Source organism: Microcebus murinus, chromosome 4, assembly GCF_040939455.1.
Source record: "Microcebus murinus isolate Inina chromosome 4, M.murinus_Inina_mat1.0, whole genome shotgun sequence".
Taxonomy (NCBI): domain Eukaryota; kingdom Metazoa; phylum Chordata; class Mammalia; order Primates; family Cheirogaleidae; genus Microcebus; species Microcebus murinus.
In genome coordinates, this window is record NC_134107.1 from 40,540,833 (window position 1) to 40,557,220 (window position 16,388).

Consider the following 16,388-nt stretch of genomic DNA (forward strand, 5'->3'; position numbering starts at 1 on the left):
GGAAAGAATTAAATTAACTTGACATTTTCTAAATTGGTGTGCCAATGTAAATTACAAATAATAAACAACACAAATAAGACTATCACTAATTTAGGAAAAAAGGATGCCTTTACGATGTAAAAGCATCAACCTTATGACTCTTTTTAAGCTTGAAAATAAATTATAGATTTCTGATCTTAATTTCAATAGTAAAGATGAGCCATATAAAAACATTCAAAATTATTTTAGAAAAGGTTAAATTATTTAAATGAACATTTGAAAAATTATTAAATTTACTGTTAGGGTGATTATTGACTAATATAGTCTAATAACTGTTACATCTCTGTGAAATTGAAAAAATAAGTACTTTCACACCTAGAGCCTTCTAAATATTTTTTAACTCTGCCATTAAAAGAAGCTCATCTCTTTTAAAGCAATTATTGGCAGACTGTTTTAAAATTGATCAATTACATACTTTTAAATTAAAAAAAAATTATGCTCATCTTTTTAACTTAAAGCACAATCCTAAATATTTTGAAGGAATTCAATAAAACCAATTATGAATCTTAATAAATCAGAATCATGAAAAAGGAAATCTCCTCCCGTCACTGACTTATAGGTAAACGTGGTTTGAACAGTAGGGGTCAGGGTGAGCGCTGCATGTAGACCCTTAGGTTGGAATATGCTCCAGAGATGCAAAAATCTTTGTGATCTGTTACTATGCGCTATACAATTCCATGGTCACTTGAAGTATCAGTTTAACCTCCTTTATAATATGATGATGTGAAAAATTTTATGTCAATACATAATTATCTATGCAAATTGGTCCAATTGCATCTTAATATAAAAAATTAATTGTTCACATTTCAGATTACATGCTGTTAACTGTTTACTACATAAAGTGCATTGAAGAAAATGATATTACAACTCAATTATTGCTTATTTTTCTTTCAAATTCTGAATATGGAACTTTATTTTTATATACTGGACATAAATGTATGACTTTATGTTCATAGTATCTCATATTTTCCCATGTGCTTAAATAGTTTCAAGAATATTATTTTTTGTTGGTATTATCTATGGATGACTATAGTTTATTTAAGCTACTACCAAATATCACAGATTTTTATTTTTATTTAAAAAATATTTCAATGTATATTCTAGAACATAACTCTAATTTCCTCCTGAAATATTTTTAGAAGCAGAACAATTTAACCAAAATATATGAACACTTCTGAGGTCTTTGATGTATAATATCAAATTGCTATTCAAAGAAAGCTATCAATTTTCAATTTTCTTCACCAATGTATAAAAGATCCTGTTTCCCTACATACATACACCAACACTAAATATGTAATTTTCTTAATTTTGCTAGTTTTTCATAGTTTTATTTACATTTACCTTATTACTACGGTATCCAACATTTTTATATCTTATTTGGCCTTTTATAAGTCATTTAGGAATAGGTTCTTCATGACATTTGTCCATTTTTTCTATTGGTTCATTTCTGAAACACTATTCAGGATGTAGTGAACATATGATCTAAGAACTGACATTTCCCAGAGAAAAACAATTATCCCTCAAGAGTGTCATGGAAGATAAACTGCAGGTTATATCCTGTATGTGGCATAGGAATTTATCTGCCAATAACAAAAAAAAAAGAAAAATGAGAAGCATGGGAGAAGCATATGGAATTAGTTGCTCTCCATACTCCCCAGTTCATCCTTAGCACATCTTCCCCTACCCACTAAAATGTTTTTGGCATTAGCTGCTGTGGAAAGAGGACAGATTGAGTGAGTTGTGAATCAAGATCCTCTGACAAATAATTGTACAAAAAAGCACTGCAACAGAGGGTAGCATATCAGTTGCCACAAAGATAAGGATGCTTTATACAGGCAAAGACCTTTGAATAGCTAAAAACAGAAGCCTCTTCACACACTCGGTACAGTGATCTACTTTATCATCCATTCAAACACATTTTTCCCCTTCATCAGGGCATCTTTTCATTTTACTTGCTGTTCAAAACACTAGGACACAAAGGATGTTCTTCATCTTGTGAGCTATTGAAATGAAATCTTGAGGTTAAAAAAAAAAAAAAGAAAAAGAAAAAAAACCCTTGCCCTAAATTCCCTTTCAAAAGTAAAGTGTGAAAAGACATCAAGCAGAGTACACAGTGTTATTGTTGCAAGAAAGTCAATTCTGCAAGTACGGAATCCAAGGCCATCAGCAGTGGCTCAGTCGCTTCCTCACCCCACAGTGAATAATAAGAAAAATCCAAGGAGAAAGGATTCCACTTACGGAAATGGAACTTCTCATTGTCCTTCCTCTTGATTATCATTAACATCTATGGGCACAGCTGTTTCCTTTCTCTGACTAATCCTAAAGTCAATGCTATAATATTGGCCCCCTTCCACTGTATCCCCAGAGCCTATTATACGTCACCTCAGGTCCTCTTCTGAGCAGGAGAGATTTCGAATTTATTTTTTCATTGTGCAGCAAACTCACAAGCCTAACCATTTGATTTAGTTTGGTATTGAGATTGCAAACAGTTTTTAAATTTTATAGCCTTGAAAACTTGGTCTTATTAAACCTTTTTGAATATGTAAATAAAATTTTATTATAAGTTAGAAGCTAAGCTGTAACACAGAAGATAATAAAAATCAAATATTTTTAAACCAAATATTCAATAGTTGTATATATAATATATAAATTATCATGGACTTTCTTTTTATAACCCTGGTCTTGTTTTTTTTTCCAAACAGGATGCAGTAGGCCATCTCAAAGTTCTTCTTGACATAATTTTACATGCTACTGAGTAGTATTTATATACCAGGGTCATTATATAAGTTGCTTTAGACTTTATAGTTTTAGAATAAAATATATTACTTATTATTTGAAAATATATTACTTATTATTATTTGGGTTTTTAAAAGCCATCAAAGTACATAATATGCATTATATACAACACTACAACCCCAACTATAGTGCTATTTCTAGCAGAGAAAATTTAGTATTCGATTGGCTCCTCTTGGTGTCCATTGGAAAGTTTTATTAGTTTAAGTAACAAAATAACTCATAGACCTTGAGAAAAATAAGACAAGATCATATTTACACTCATAGTTTTTAGTAACCCACTTTGCCTACAGTAGTCACTGAACAAATGCTTCTTTAATAAAAAGCTATATAATAAACAAATAAACAATAAAGCGGTTTCCCCATATAGTGCTTCTTTGGCAATTCAGGCGAATTGCAGAATTTTAAATCATGTGTCAACACATGCAGTAAGTACTCCTTGTGACTAACATTTGATTATATATTAATAGCTATATATGTTAATGTACATTTCCTAGGTTTGTTTTTGCAAATAATTCCTCCACACTCCCTTCCTATAATCCTCAGCTCACATAGTTTTCTATAAACCTGAAAGTTAAAATCTATTTATAAAATCACCACTGAACTGAAAAATAGGCATCATCTCTATATGCACACACTTCAATGGGAGGAAATGGAAGAGCAATCAAAATTCATTTATTTAATGATAATTCCAGGAGCACACTCTTGTATACAGCATACTACTATGCATTTAGTCTGGGTATATTTTTCAGGTCTAGACTGTTCTCCCAGTCTACATTCATGTTATTCTTTTCTTTGCTGAGAGAATTCTTGGAAATTTGGTGGCATTTGTTTCTATAGCACTCAACTTCTCTTCAAACAAATACAAATTTTCTTAAGCATATAAAATGATTAAGTTTTCAGCTGTTACCATCAATTTCCTACGTTTCACAAGGGAATATTATTTTGTGAAGCCTAAGGGCAATGGGTATGTTGACTGTTGGGAAGGTGATTTGTATACTTGTTCTTTCTGAAAGATGTCCAGCTTCCTTTGATGTTAATAGTTAATATTACGTGATCTTGTAAATTGATTTTTTTAAGCCTCGGGCAAAAGAACCAAAGCTTATTCTCCCTAGATGTCTCTTTACTTGGTTCCATTTTTAATATTTCTAATATTTTCCATATTAGAGTTGTCCTGTGGTGGAGACTCTATAGGAGTTTTGAACACTTAATCCTATGGTATCAAGTAGTGTTGAAACACTTAACATTCCAATGTATGTTTTCTTCCAAGGAAATACAAAAGCTCTGTGATCTAGAAGTGGATTTGCCAAAATTCAACCAGTAAACAAACAAACTACAGTAATCTGAGTAGGCCTAGGTACTAAGGTATTTGTCTTTTATTTCATCATCTTCAATTATCTTAATATTTTGCTTGCTTGTCAGATTTTTAACTCACTAAAAATAGATAAATAAATGAACTAATAAACTTCAGTTTCAACAAAGATGGAGCTGACTAATGGAAGATAGTGTTTTCATACTTTTGTAAAGTTGAAAAGACAATGGTTTTCTATATGGCCAGGACACACATAGCTACACTTTTAGTCCAGTTTAAGCCTGTTGGTAAAATTTACCCCTGTGTTTTCCAGATACCCACCAATTTTGCACTAATGGCCCTTATTTTTAGCTTGGAAAGAATTGTGCTACTTCTGTTTCCATTCATGTATCCATGAAGTGACCAACAGACAGAAAGCATATGCATTTTTCTATCTTCAAAGGGTCAAGTTTACAGTAAACCTTCAAGTTAACAATAAACTCAGAATTTTTATGCTAATAATCTGTGAAATGACATTACACAAAAAACTTTTGATGGCTACATGGACAAAGATAAAAGACAATTTGAGTATTTTATCAGCTAAAATTCTGAATGAAATACATACCCAAACCTTCTGATTCAAATAGACATGTTTCATCCACCCCTAAATCTCGGCACCAGGATAAGAAATTTGCTGTATTGTCTCGGGCAAAAAAGGAGCCTGAGGGTGCACTGGCTTTACATGGAATCTTCTTCAATGGCAGACTCTGAAAAATAAAGAAATTCACTGTGGTGAAATATCTGGCAAAGTCATCACAGTGACATATTTATGTTTATAACAAAATGCTTTGGAATAACCTAATGTCAATCAGTAGGTTTGTGAAGAACTGTAGAAAAGAAATACAATGCTATACAACTTACCAGGCCTTAGGAGACTATGAAAGTCTGTGCCTGCAAGCAGATACCCTTTTAGTAACGAGTAGTAAATATACATAAGTCCCTTTCCTGGCTCAGATTGCCTCTTCCCTTTCTCTTCCATTATTATTTTTTGGCCTTCTTTTTCACCTAGAATGTTTATTCTATCAGTATTTATCACACAGTATTTATAAATGTATTTCTTATTTGTGAAAGAGGAATGAGAGAAAAACAAATATAGTATATAAATATATGTATAACACGTATACCTGCATTCTTACATGTATACATACATGCATCCCATAGAAATTACCCAAGAATTATAAAGTCGAAAAAGAGCAGAAGTATTTAACATCACAAATCTCAATCACCAATACCAATAAAGGGAGATACTAAAAATCTTTTAACAATAACATTCTGAATTCTTTCTTCCAGAATATTTTTCCTTAAGCCATAGCTATGCTACATAATACTACATAATTCTGGTCTGAGCTCTGCTATTTGACCTTGAAAGATATTATTTACATTGGGCATTTCTCTTCTGGGATAAAAAAGTGCTTAAGCTAAGGGAGGGTCTGAACCCTGACAGACTTTCTAATTAACTATCTCTTATAAAATTTTAGCCAGGAAATCTCCCTTGGCACCATACCAAGCATTACAGATTGCTAAAATTTATTTAATAGAATATAACCTGTAGGATTGTGAGTGACTTTTGTATCTTTTCAATGCTTTCAAATAAAAAAAAATCAAAATAGGTAAATTATGCCAACCAAAATATTTTATAAAAAGGATTTGCTAAAAAAGATATCTAAGAGGAGACTGTAAAACTTTGTGATGTAAATAAGGCCAAGATCATCTTTAAGATAAGAACATAAATAGGCCCAAACACTGAGCCATTTTAAACCTACTATCTATATCCCTTGGGAAGGGGAGGACTTGTGAAACCACTTCAAACCAATGAATGAGTATATGTACAGAAACTAGATTATAATCTAGGAACTATAAAATATTTGACACAGCTAAAGGTGTGCTAAAGGGCATAAGATACACGATCTGTGTGGCAAAAAGGAATAAAATATCCATATTGCACTGGAGAAACAAGAGATGGATTTGACACTTAACCCATCAAGGGGCACATTTTGAGAGAATAACCACAAGTGACAAGCCCCTCAAAAATCCTTCAGCCCACTCTTTAAGAACTTACAAGAACAACCACCTGGAAGACAAATTAAAATAGCATTTTGCTCCCACAAGCATGTGGTCTTTACAAAGTCATCTATATATCATATACCACAGTCTGAGTATTAACTTAAAATTCAATGCAATCATATTGAAAGACATGAAAATTATTTTAAGACAAATAAAATGAAAGCTGGCTATTGATAACTTGGGAATTCCCAGTGCAGAGGAATTCAGCAGTAACAATGATTTATTAATAATTACTTGGCATTTAGGTAATTTATTGAGTATTCGCTTCTGCTTTGGAGATGTTAGATTGAGTGCTCCCAGCTGAAGACTAGAAAATAGTAAACAGTGTGAATGGGAGCTTCCAGTTTTCATTCAAACAAAACATTTTAGTTGGTAGATTTTTTAAAAAGTCACCCTATTATTCCAAATGATTTGTAAGCCCTCACATAGAATACCTTTAAAGTCCATCACATATAACTAATGTCTGTTCACCAGGAATTCAAAAGAGAACCTCCACACATAGGTCACCTGATAGGTTTCCCATATTAGTTTTCCCTTTACTGTTTAATTTTCAATTCCTTCAGCATTTAAATTATATACCATCTTTGATTATTTAATCACAAAAGTTTTTCCAGACAATGCTATTATATATTATGCCCTCAAAAACTGATTGATAGGTGAAGGAATAAATGGTTAGACTTGACCCCTCAAACTGGATCAAAATCAACTTGAAGGCAGGACCAAATTCTCTGTATTCATGTTCTGATATCTACAAGGGACATGTTTCCAGGGCATTCAAAATTCAGTAAACTGACAGCATACCTATACATAAAATGCTTCCCATAAATTCCAAAAAACATAACTTAAAAATTTAAGTACTACATTCACATCTGTTTTTAAAGTTACTTAATATGAAATTATGAGTAGAGAACAGTTATGCTGAACTAAAATTGAGCAGACATTTAGGCTCACTCACTCACTCACTAGCAAAAGTCTTGCTATTATACACCAGCCTTTATGGTGTGGGATTCAAAATTCTGTGTTAGCAAAATGAGAAATTACTACCAATAAATCACTGGGATTATGTGTAAGCAATCGATAGCATACATATTAAATTTTCTAATATCAAGACTCTCATGTTTATCTTTGTATCTCTCAGTGGGATTAATCCAAGATATGTACTTACAGTCCCTAAAATACTTACAGATTGGTTAATTAACATACAAGAGAAGAGTTATGCAATCTAAAATGTGCCCACCATTCCCTTCAGGCAACAACCAAGATTGGTTGAAATCAAAAGAAAGAATTCAAATTTTCTTCTAAAGGCTTTGAATTCAATCCACTGACTCTCAGGTTAACCACCAGATAGGGCCCTAAAGTCCAATTACCTGAATTCAGACTCAGTTATATCACCTTCAGGCTATGATGTCTTGGGAAATTTATTTAAAGTCTACATCTCAGTCTCCTCTTCTATACAATGAACATAGCAAACAATGCACACCTCGTTGGCTATGTGTATGTAAGTGCAAATTAAATCATATAACTGAAATTTATTATTAAGTATTCAATAAAGGTCATCAATGTAAGTAAAAACCTAATGAATTACCTATGATTTCCTTCTCTCATATTTTCTTGTCAACATTGCATTCTCTCCATTATGGGCACAAGAATTCAGAAAAATACAGGCAAATGATTTACTTCTTCCTAAATTTGGACCTTAGCTTTTAGAAGAGTTTTCTAATAGAGTTTTCTGTAAGAATGGATACGTTCTATATCTCTTGCTAACTAATATGGAAACCACTAGTGGCCACTGAGCATTTGAACTGTGTTGTGACTGGAGAACTTATTTTATGTATCAAGTTAAATTTAAAGAGCTGCATGTGGCTGGTAGCTATCATATTAGACACATATTCATAGAGGGGAAAGTAAAGCCAATATTTAGGGGTTTATGGATTAATATTGACCACTTGACTAGCTTCCCTCTCAATCCCTCTCCATGTCTCGCAACTCCCTTCATATACAGTAGTTTCCCTGGTATGAGACAGACAACTGTCATTTTCAAAGGTTTTATACTTATATGCTTCCGTGTTCAACATAAGTATGTCCTAATTATAGTGTCATGGGTGTCACAGCTTCAAAAGGGCAATAGCAACTAATTCTATTTATAATGTTATAATAATCTGCACGTGGAGAACCAGAATGTTATTTAGCATTCTACTGCCATGGTGTTAAATGTAGTGCTTTCCACACAGAAGGTGATGACTTGCTGTTTTCTCAAACTCTTGTGAGGTAGTAAAGGAGGGAACTAATACTGTGAGTGCCCACCATGCTCTCAGCAGAGAACAGTTACTTTCACATGGATTGTCCTAGTTAAGTCTCGAAAAACACCACCACAAATTAGGTAAGTAAGAGTATCATCATTTTCCAGGTGAAGACACTGAGCTCACACATAGCTCAAATCAAATAATTCCACCTCTCATTCCCATACATTTATAGCTATTCCATGATAGCTCACCAGTGCCTTGAATTTAATATATTTCAGCATTTGATTTATTTCCCAAATTTTTGGCCAGGCAGCATTAAAATAAAGAAATATGTATTCTATTTTATCTATGCAAGCCGGGGGAGGGGGGAAGACTAAGAGAGTGGCATCTTTTGTTCCCTGTGTGCTGTGAACTGAAAATTTAATACTAGTAGTTTAAATTCATTCTTCACAAAAGTTTGAGTCACATTATTCCCCTTGATTATATTAAGTAGACATTTCAGATATAAAACAGAAGAGATACATAAAAGAAGATGTGGCACTTGCCAAGAACCAATATTTTTCCTTTTCCAAAGGGTATATAGAATGTACTATTCAAATATGCAGGCAATAAAGTCACTCTTTCCATGATAGAATTAATGTTTCCACTTGTATTCCCTTGCTACCTTTACTATATATTTTATTGAAAAATAATCTCTTTCAATAAAATTATTGCATTGAACATTCACAGTATCAAGTTATCTAAACATAACTACCAAATGGCTTTAGACATGATGAAAATATGAGATCCAAATTACAAAAATTTTTTAAAGAAAGAGAAAACCTTTCTGATACCCTAACCCTTTCCTGAGAACTCTACTATAAGAACCATATATATATATATATGCATATATGTATATATAAAAGGTTTCTCACAGCAGAGTTTTGGTGTACCTTTCCTCCTCTACAATCATGAAAATGATCATTTAAATAAAAAGTTAGCAATATGTGAGGCAATTTTAATTATGTGAAATCATCTCTGGCATAATGTAAAATGATGTTTGAAATGAAGGTCAAATCTAGTCCTCAAACTTAAGGCATAAAAGATGAGCTGGACAACAAAAGTTACTATGTAAATGAGTTGAAAACTTATGTCTACTCAAAAACCTGCCCATGGATATTTATAGCAGCTATTTGCCAAAAGTTGGAAGCCAAAAGTTGGAAGTGACCAAGAAAGACTTCATTAGCTGAATGATAAACAGTTGTACAACTAGGCAATGGAATATTATTCAGTGCTAAAAAAGAAATGAACAAGAAGCCATGACAAAACATGGAGGAACCTTAAATGTATATAACGAAGTGAGAGAGGCCAATCTAAAAAGGCTACATACTACATGATTCCAACTGTATGACAATCTGGAAAAGACATAGCTATGAAGACAATAGAAAGATCAGAGGTTAGCAGGGTGCAAGGGATAAAAAAGCTGAATACAGAGAATTTTAGGTCAGTGAAACTATTCTGTATGATATTAGATTGATAGATACATGTTATTATATATTTGTCAAAACCCATAGAGTGTTTAACACTATCAGTGAACCCTGATGTAATCTATAGACTTTGGGTAATAATGATGTGTTAATGTAGGTTCATTGACTGTTAACAAATGTACCAATTTGGTACACTTTCCACTCAACTTTGCTGTGAATCTAAAACTTTTGTAATATGTGGAATCTAAAAAAAGTCCAACTCATAAAAGCAGAGAGTAGAATGGTGATTTCCAGGGGCTGGCAGAAGGGGGTTGGGGAAGGGAGACACGTTGGTCAAGGGAAGAAAGTTTCAATTACACGGGATGAATATGTTCTGAGATCTATTGTACAGCATGGTGACTATAGTTGATAATCATGTATTATATTCTTGAAAATTGCTAAGAGAGAAGATCTTAAGTGTTCTCACGACAAAAAATAAGTATGAAAGGTGATGAATGTTTTAATTACCTTGATATAATCATTTCTCAATGTTTACATATATCAAAATATCATATTGTGTACATAAATATATATAATTTTTGTCAATTATACCCTAACAAAGCTAAAAAATAAAGTCTACAAAAATTACTATCTTATTGATAGTTTAAGCATCAAATGCTTCACAAAAGAGAAGTATAGGAAGTTTGACAACAACTACATTCCTTCCATTTTTTTATACTTTATACCTAATTTATATATGTATATATACATATATATATATACACACACACACACATATGCACACACATAGACACACACACATACACATGGGATTCATTATCTAAATGCTATGCTACTATGAAAAGCTTCTATTCTCCCAACTAATTGTTTACACATGAATAGACTGAGGTTAGCTTTTTGAAATGTCCAAAAGTTTAGTTCTACACTTTAAATTCAGTTAATTGATGCAGCTACCTAAACATTTTTTTTAAAAAAAATTTAAGCTGATTCAATTTAACCAATCATTTTAAACTACAGTTTTGTACACTAGGCACTGGAGATTGAACAATCAACCTGGGAAGGTCAAAGTTTTTTGCTGGAAACTCTGTCTTGTTGAAAAACAGACCAGACTTAAAAATCACATCATATGGTAAGAATTACAAGTTTAAGTAGCGGTTTGGTTTAAATTTAGTTAGTTGGGAACTTTAAAGGTCTTTGTTTAACTCTATAAAGGGGTTGATTGGGTATCAGTATGGGAAAGCCTTTCAAAGGAGCAGCTGTTTACAGAATTGAAGGAGCTCAGGTGGTTATGAATGAGTGCAGAATGCATCCTCATAATATCCCAAAATAAAAATAAATTAATAAATAAAATAAATAAAAAACAAAAGAAGACACTAAGAGCAGCAAGAGCCTATTAGTGAATATTTCTTTTGACACATTTGTAAGAAAATATAACAAATATTCATTCTCAAAATAATATTTTAGAAAGATGGTACTGCAATTTTGGCAACATCTTTTGACATGAATTATGAATGCTGCCTTCGTTCATGACGCTAATGTGAATTTCCTCAGGAAATGGGCCTTTTGTACAAAGTCAAAATTCACATTTAACGAAAACAATGAAACACCTTGTACTCGGGTCTTGATGCATCCTGAGAAGTGAACATTCTTACTCATTTTTAGAGATGTCATTTTTTTTCTTTTTTTTTTTTTGAGACAGAGTCTCACTTTGTTGCCCAGGCTAGAGTGAGTGCCGTGGCGTCAGCCTGGCTCACAGCAACCTCAATCTCCTGGGCTCAGCCCCGAGTAGCTGGGACTACAGGCATGCGCCACCATGCCCAGCTAATTTTTTGTATATATATTTTTAGTTGGTCAATTAATTTCTTTCTATTTTTGGTAGAGACGGGGTCTCGCTCAGGCTGGTTTCGAACTCCTGACCTTGAGCGATCCGCCCGCCTCGGCCTCCCAAAGGACTAGGATTACAGGCATGAGCCACCGCGACCAGCCTAGAGATGTCTTTTTAAATAAATGCCTTTATTTAAGTTAGTCTTCACTTTCTCTGTAATGCTCCAAATCTTGTTTTTCTTTTTTAAAAATTGTTAAATGTATGTTGATATTTGTGTGTGTGTGTGTGTATGTGCATGTGTGTGTATGTGTTTGTTGACACATATATGTATTAAGATCTTTGTAATAGCTACATAGCATTCTGTTTATGGATATATTCTAATTTCATTAGTCACCTATTTGATAGATATATATCTCATTAAAAGTGAGATATATTTATTATTTACTATTTACTATTGAGACTATTTACTATTAAAAAAAAAAAAAAGTGGACTGGGGCCTGGGGCAGGATCACAGGGTTTTTTATGCCTGATAAGGATTACTAACATTATAATCCCAATCAGGATTTATAAACTCAAAGGCCCAGAAGAGGCCAGGCAGATTAAATAAAAGAGTGATGTGCCTGCCTAGCTCCAGGGGACTACAAGGAGTAGTGGCGACTGTGGAACACTGAAGAGCTCATGCCAAGTCCAGAAGGGGCAGCCATATTTATTTAGTTCTAACTCACAGCTGCCATAAAGAAATAAAGTCCCAATATTGTCGGATTTCCCATTTTTTCAGAAGAAGCAGGAAATCCAGATAGTTTAATGTGAAAATTCTGATTTTGAACAAATTGGATATATAGGCAGAGGCATGTGGTTGCCAGTTTACAATCTAAGCATTATAAGAGTGAACAAAACATTTTAACATTTTCACATAAGAAGTATCTCAATCATATTGTGTTCTTTGGAAAAAATAATTATGGCACTGCTGTTAAGGATAGATTGAAGGAAAAAGTAAAAACTTTAAAGATAATTCTACAGACGTAAAAATGATGATTTTTTATTCCTCCTGCCACCTCCGTTTTGGAAAACCTCTAAATCACAGCAAGACCAGCAAGAGTACAAGAGTGAAATATGAAATGGAATATGAAAGATTTTTCAGAGAAAGGAGTTTTAGATAGCAGGTATGACAAATTTCTCTTTGTCCATTTATTTGCACCAGGTTTAGATGATTCAAATTCCACTGGCTCCATGCAAACTTCCCTAAGCACACAGACATACTGATTTTATAGGATCTACTATGTATACCGTCAGAGGTCAATACAGAATGGTTTGTCTGGATCAGCTGAGAGTTAAACCCACAGATATTTGTGACTTTAAAAAGTATTAACCTTAATAGTTTACACCTGAAGTATAGTTTAAGGACTACGTCCATCAAAGAAAACTCCAAGTTATATCTAGAGTACTCCCTACCTTGTGAGGGCATATTGCATATGTGCACCGGAACCCATGATCTTTCCCCAATCCTACTCTTCCTTGGCTTTTCCAATTGCAAAATACATCACCACTATCCATCCATTTCCTCATGTAGGAAACCCTGGACCAATATCCCTTAGCCATTCTATCCAATTTACCATCAAGTCCTGCCAAGTCTGTCTAATCTCAATAGATCTCAAAATCATCTGCTGCTTTTCAGCCACTGCCACCAGCCTAAGCTAACTAAGTGGCCATTATCTCACATCTGACCTGGGCAACAGCTTCGTAGCTGGGGTCATCAATTCCACTTTCACCTCTCCTTTCCAATCCATTCTCCACACTGCTACTGTCATCATTTTAAAAGAGTTTATCCTGCTTCTGCTTAAAATACTTCAATGACACAATAGTGTTCTTAGGATAAACGCCAGCATCCAACAGGACTTATTCCTAATCTCATCTCTTAACACTCTTGCATTTCTGCTATTATCTAGACACATTCACTTTCCTTTAATTCATCAAAGTCATCATGCATCTTCACATCTAATGGCTTTTACACATGCTATTTCCTGTATTTGGAACACGCTATATTCCCTCTGTACCTGGCTAATTCCTATTCCACTTCAGAATAATCTAAGATATCCTCTCTACATGGCTAGCTTAGGTCCTCCTCTGGAAGCCACTCATGTACCTGAACTTTCCCATATTTATACATAAAAGTTGAAATTCACTGTCTACTCAATTCTTAATTATTAGCTTTGTGTTATTCTTCAAGAACAGGAAACATGTGAACATCTAGCATCTTGTCCTGTATATTTTAGGTGTTCAGTACATATCTGTTGAATTGGATGTTATCAATGTATGTTATGGTGAAATAAAAGTTGAGAACCACTGGTATATGTGATTTATTTAACCCTTACCATTGATATCTGTATTTTGATGTGTTCATATTTTATTTACTTAATTAGACTGTAAGCTCTTTGAGAGGAGACAGTAATGTTTTACTCTTATTTCTATTTATCAGCATCTTGTAAACTGTTAGCACTCAATAAATGTCTAGAAAAGCAGAAGTCTGAAGTCTAGAAAAGCATCCTTGAAAGATACTTTATATAGGTTTGTCAGGGAAAGCCTCAGCCAAAAGATGGCATTTGAGCAGATACTCGAGACTGAGAAATGAGTCATACACTTATTTGAGGAAAGAATACTATAGAAAGCTACAAGAACAATGGTAAAAGCCCTGGGCTGGGGTGGGGGGTCATGGTGGGGTCCCTGTTGAGTTCAAAGAACAGCAAGGAGGCCAGTGTGGCTGAAGCTAAGTGGGGTTAGGGAAAAGTCATAGGAAATGAGATCTGATAGGTAACCAGGAAACAGAGCATACAGGGCCTTGTTGGCTGTCATAAAGATTTAGGCTTTTTCTCCAAGCAAGTCAAGATGCCATTGGAAAATTTTGAGCTGAACAGTGGCATAATCTGACTTAAGTTTGAAATTATTTGGTGATTTAATCCATGTACAAAGCTTACTCTGACTGGCACAAAGTACTTAGTAAATTTTTGCTTTATTATCATATCGCATCTGAGAAAAGTCTGAGAAAAAAAGATTAGATATCTACTTTTAATTTTTACACGCTTTAAAATATAGCAAATATGACAACATGGAAAAACATATGGTTCCTCATTTTATAATTTATAATGCATATGGCATATATTTATACATATATTAGATAAACATATAAAGATTAATCTTTTGCATTAAACTTCTCACTGTACTTTATTCTGTAAAAATATGTTTATTCTGAATTTTGGATGTTTATGACAATAGGTTGTGATCATCCTATTTTGGAAGGACTATGAATTTGAGATAAGCAAAAAATTATCTTTATGTTTATTAGCTTCTAATTGAAGTTTAACATTCCTTCAATTAGAGTATAAAGAAAAAAAACATAGGAGCTTTCTCAACAATAGTAATTACACAAGTTTTTATTTCATATTACAAATGTTATAGATACCTAGAAATATTGAGTTTACTCTCTCCTCTACTTTAAAACTCCAGGGTTTATTAGAACCAATACCAGATTAATTTCTTAAAAAGCAAGCATATTGCTTTATTTTTGTGTTTTAATGTTTGTTTGTAATATTGTGATAACTGCATTTCAATAAAATGGATTTCCTTTGCTTTGTATTTGTAATCCTATGTGTTTTATTTCATGTATTTAAAAACAGCATTGTAAGAAGGGATCCACAGGCTTCACCCAACTGCCAAAAGAAATATGGTGTAAAAACGAGTAAGTATTCCTGATCTAGAAGGAAGAGCCTTTGACTTACTTTTTTCACATCTTTCATAACCCCTAGTACAAAATAGACTTTCAAAAGGCTTCCTGAATTTATTGAGTTTATTCGGCCCTATTTTAAGGTTCTTTTCTTCCTTTTCACTTCAAAGTTTTAATTCTTTTTTAACAATTGTTTACTGAGCTATTTTGGGTTTTTTTGTTGTTGTTGTTTCAAGATATAAAAATTACTACTTTTTTATTTCTTACATGGCACAGCAATGCTAGCAAGGAATCCATTAGACAAGCAGCCTATGCTGGTGCGAAATTAGACATGACCGGCAAAGTAATATAAACACAAAACACATACTAGAAGGCTTCATGCTTGATATGTAATGCATTTTCAAACTGCTAAGTGAAACAATAGAAGGCATTCATGTAGTTAGTCCCTAAAAGCTTAAGATACAGTTGAAGAGCTGTATATAGCATAAACTCAATTACCTCATCTAGAAAACATTATGCCATTACTCTGTAATGTGCCAGTACCACATACCTTGGACCACACACATAAATATGGTGAGTACTTACATTTTAAATTACCTAGCAATCCTCAGACATTTTTAAAGGAAAAAGCAACTTTTCCCCCTAATGTTTATTTCCTGAAAAAGGCTCTTTTTATAAAATCTATAAATGTTCTTCTTTAAGAAATAGCCTGTATGTTCATTATTGATTTATTCAAATGACTTGAATTTCTCATCTCAAACACATTTAGTAACAGTTCATTTAAAAATAATTAACTTTCCACTTTCCATATGGTGAGAGTGACTTTTCTTGACATAGTTTTCTATATCCACAGTACTTTGAAAGCAGTGACCACAATTAGTGCTATCA

General features: G+C 33.2%; 1 protein-coding gene across 6 annotated transcripts in view; it reads right to left on the reverse strand.

Annotated features, from left to right (window-relative positions):
• The window catches only part of GAS2 (growth arrest specific 2), a 121,881-nt gene that overhangs the window by 73,899 nt on the left and 31,594 nt on the right, over positions 1-16,388 (reverse strand). For all 6 annotated transcript variants that reach the window (XM_012735531.2, XM_076002088.1, XM_012735532.2 and 3 more), the window contains one exon: positions 4,749-4,890. In XM_012735531.2, the coding sequence (XP_012590985.1) occupies positions 4,749-4,890 (142 nt within the window). The remainder of the gene's footprint in view (positions 1-4,748; positions 4,891-16,388) is intronic.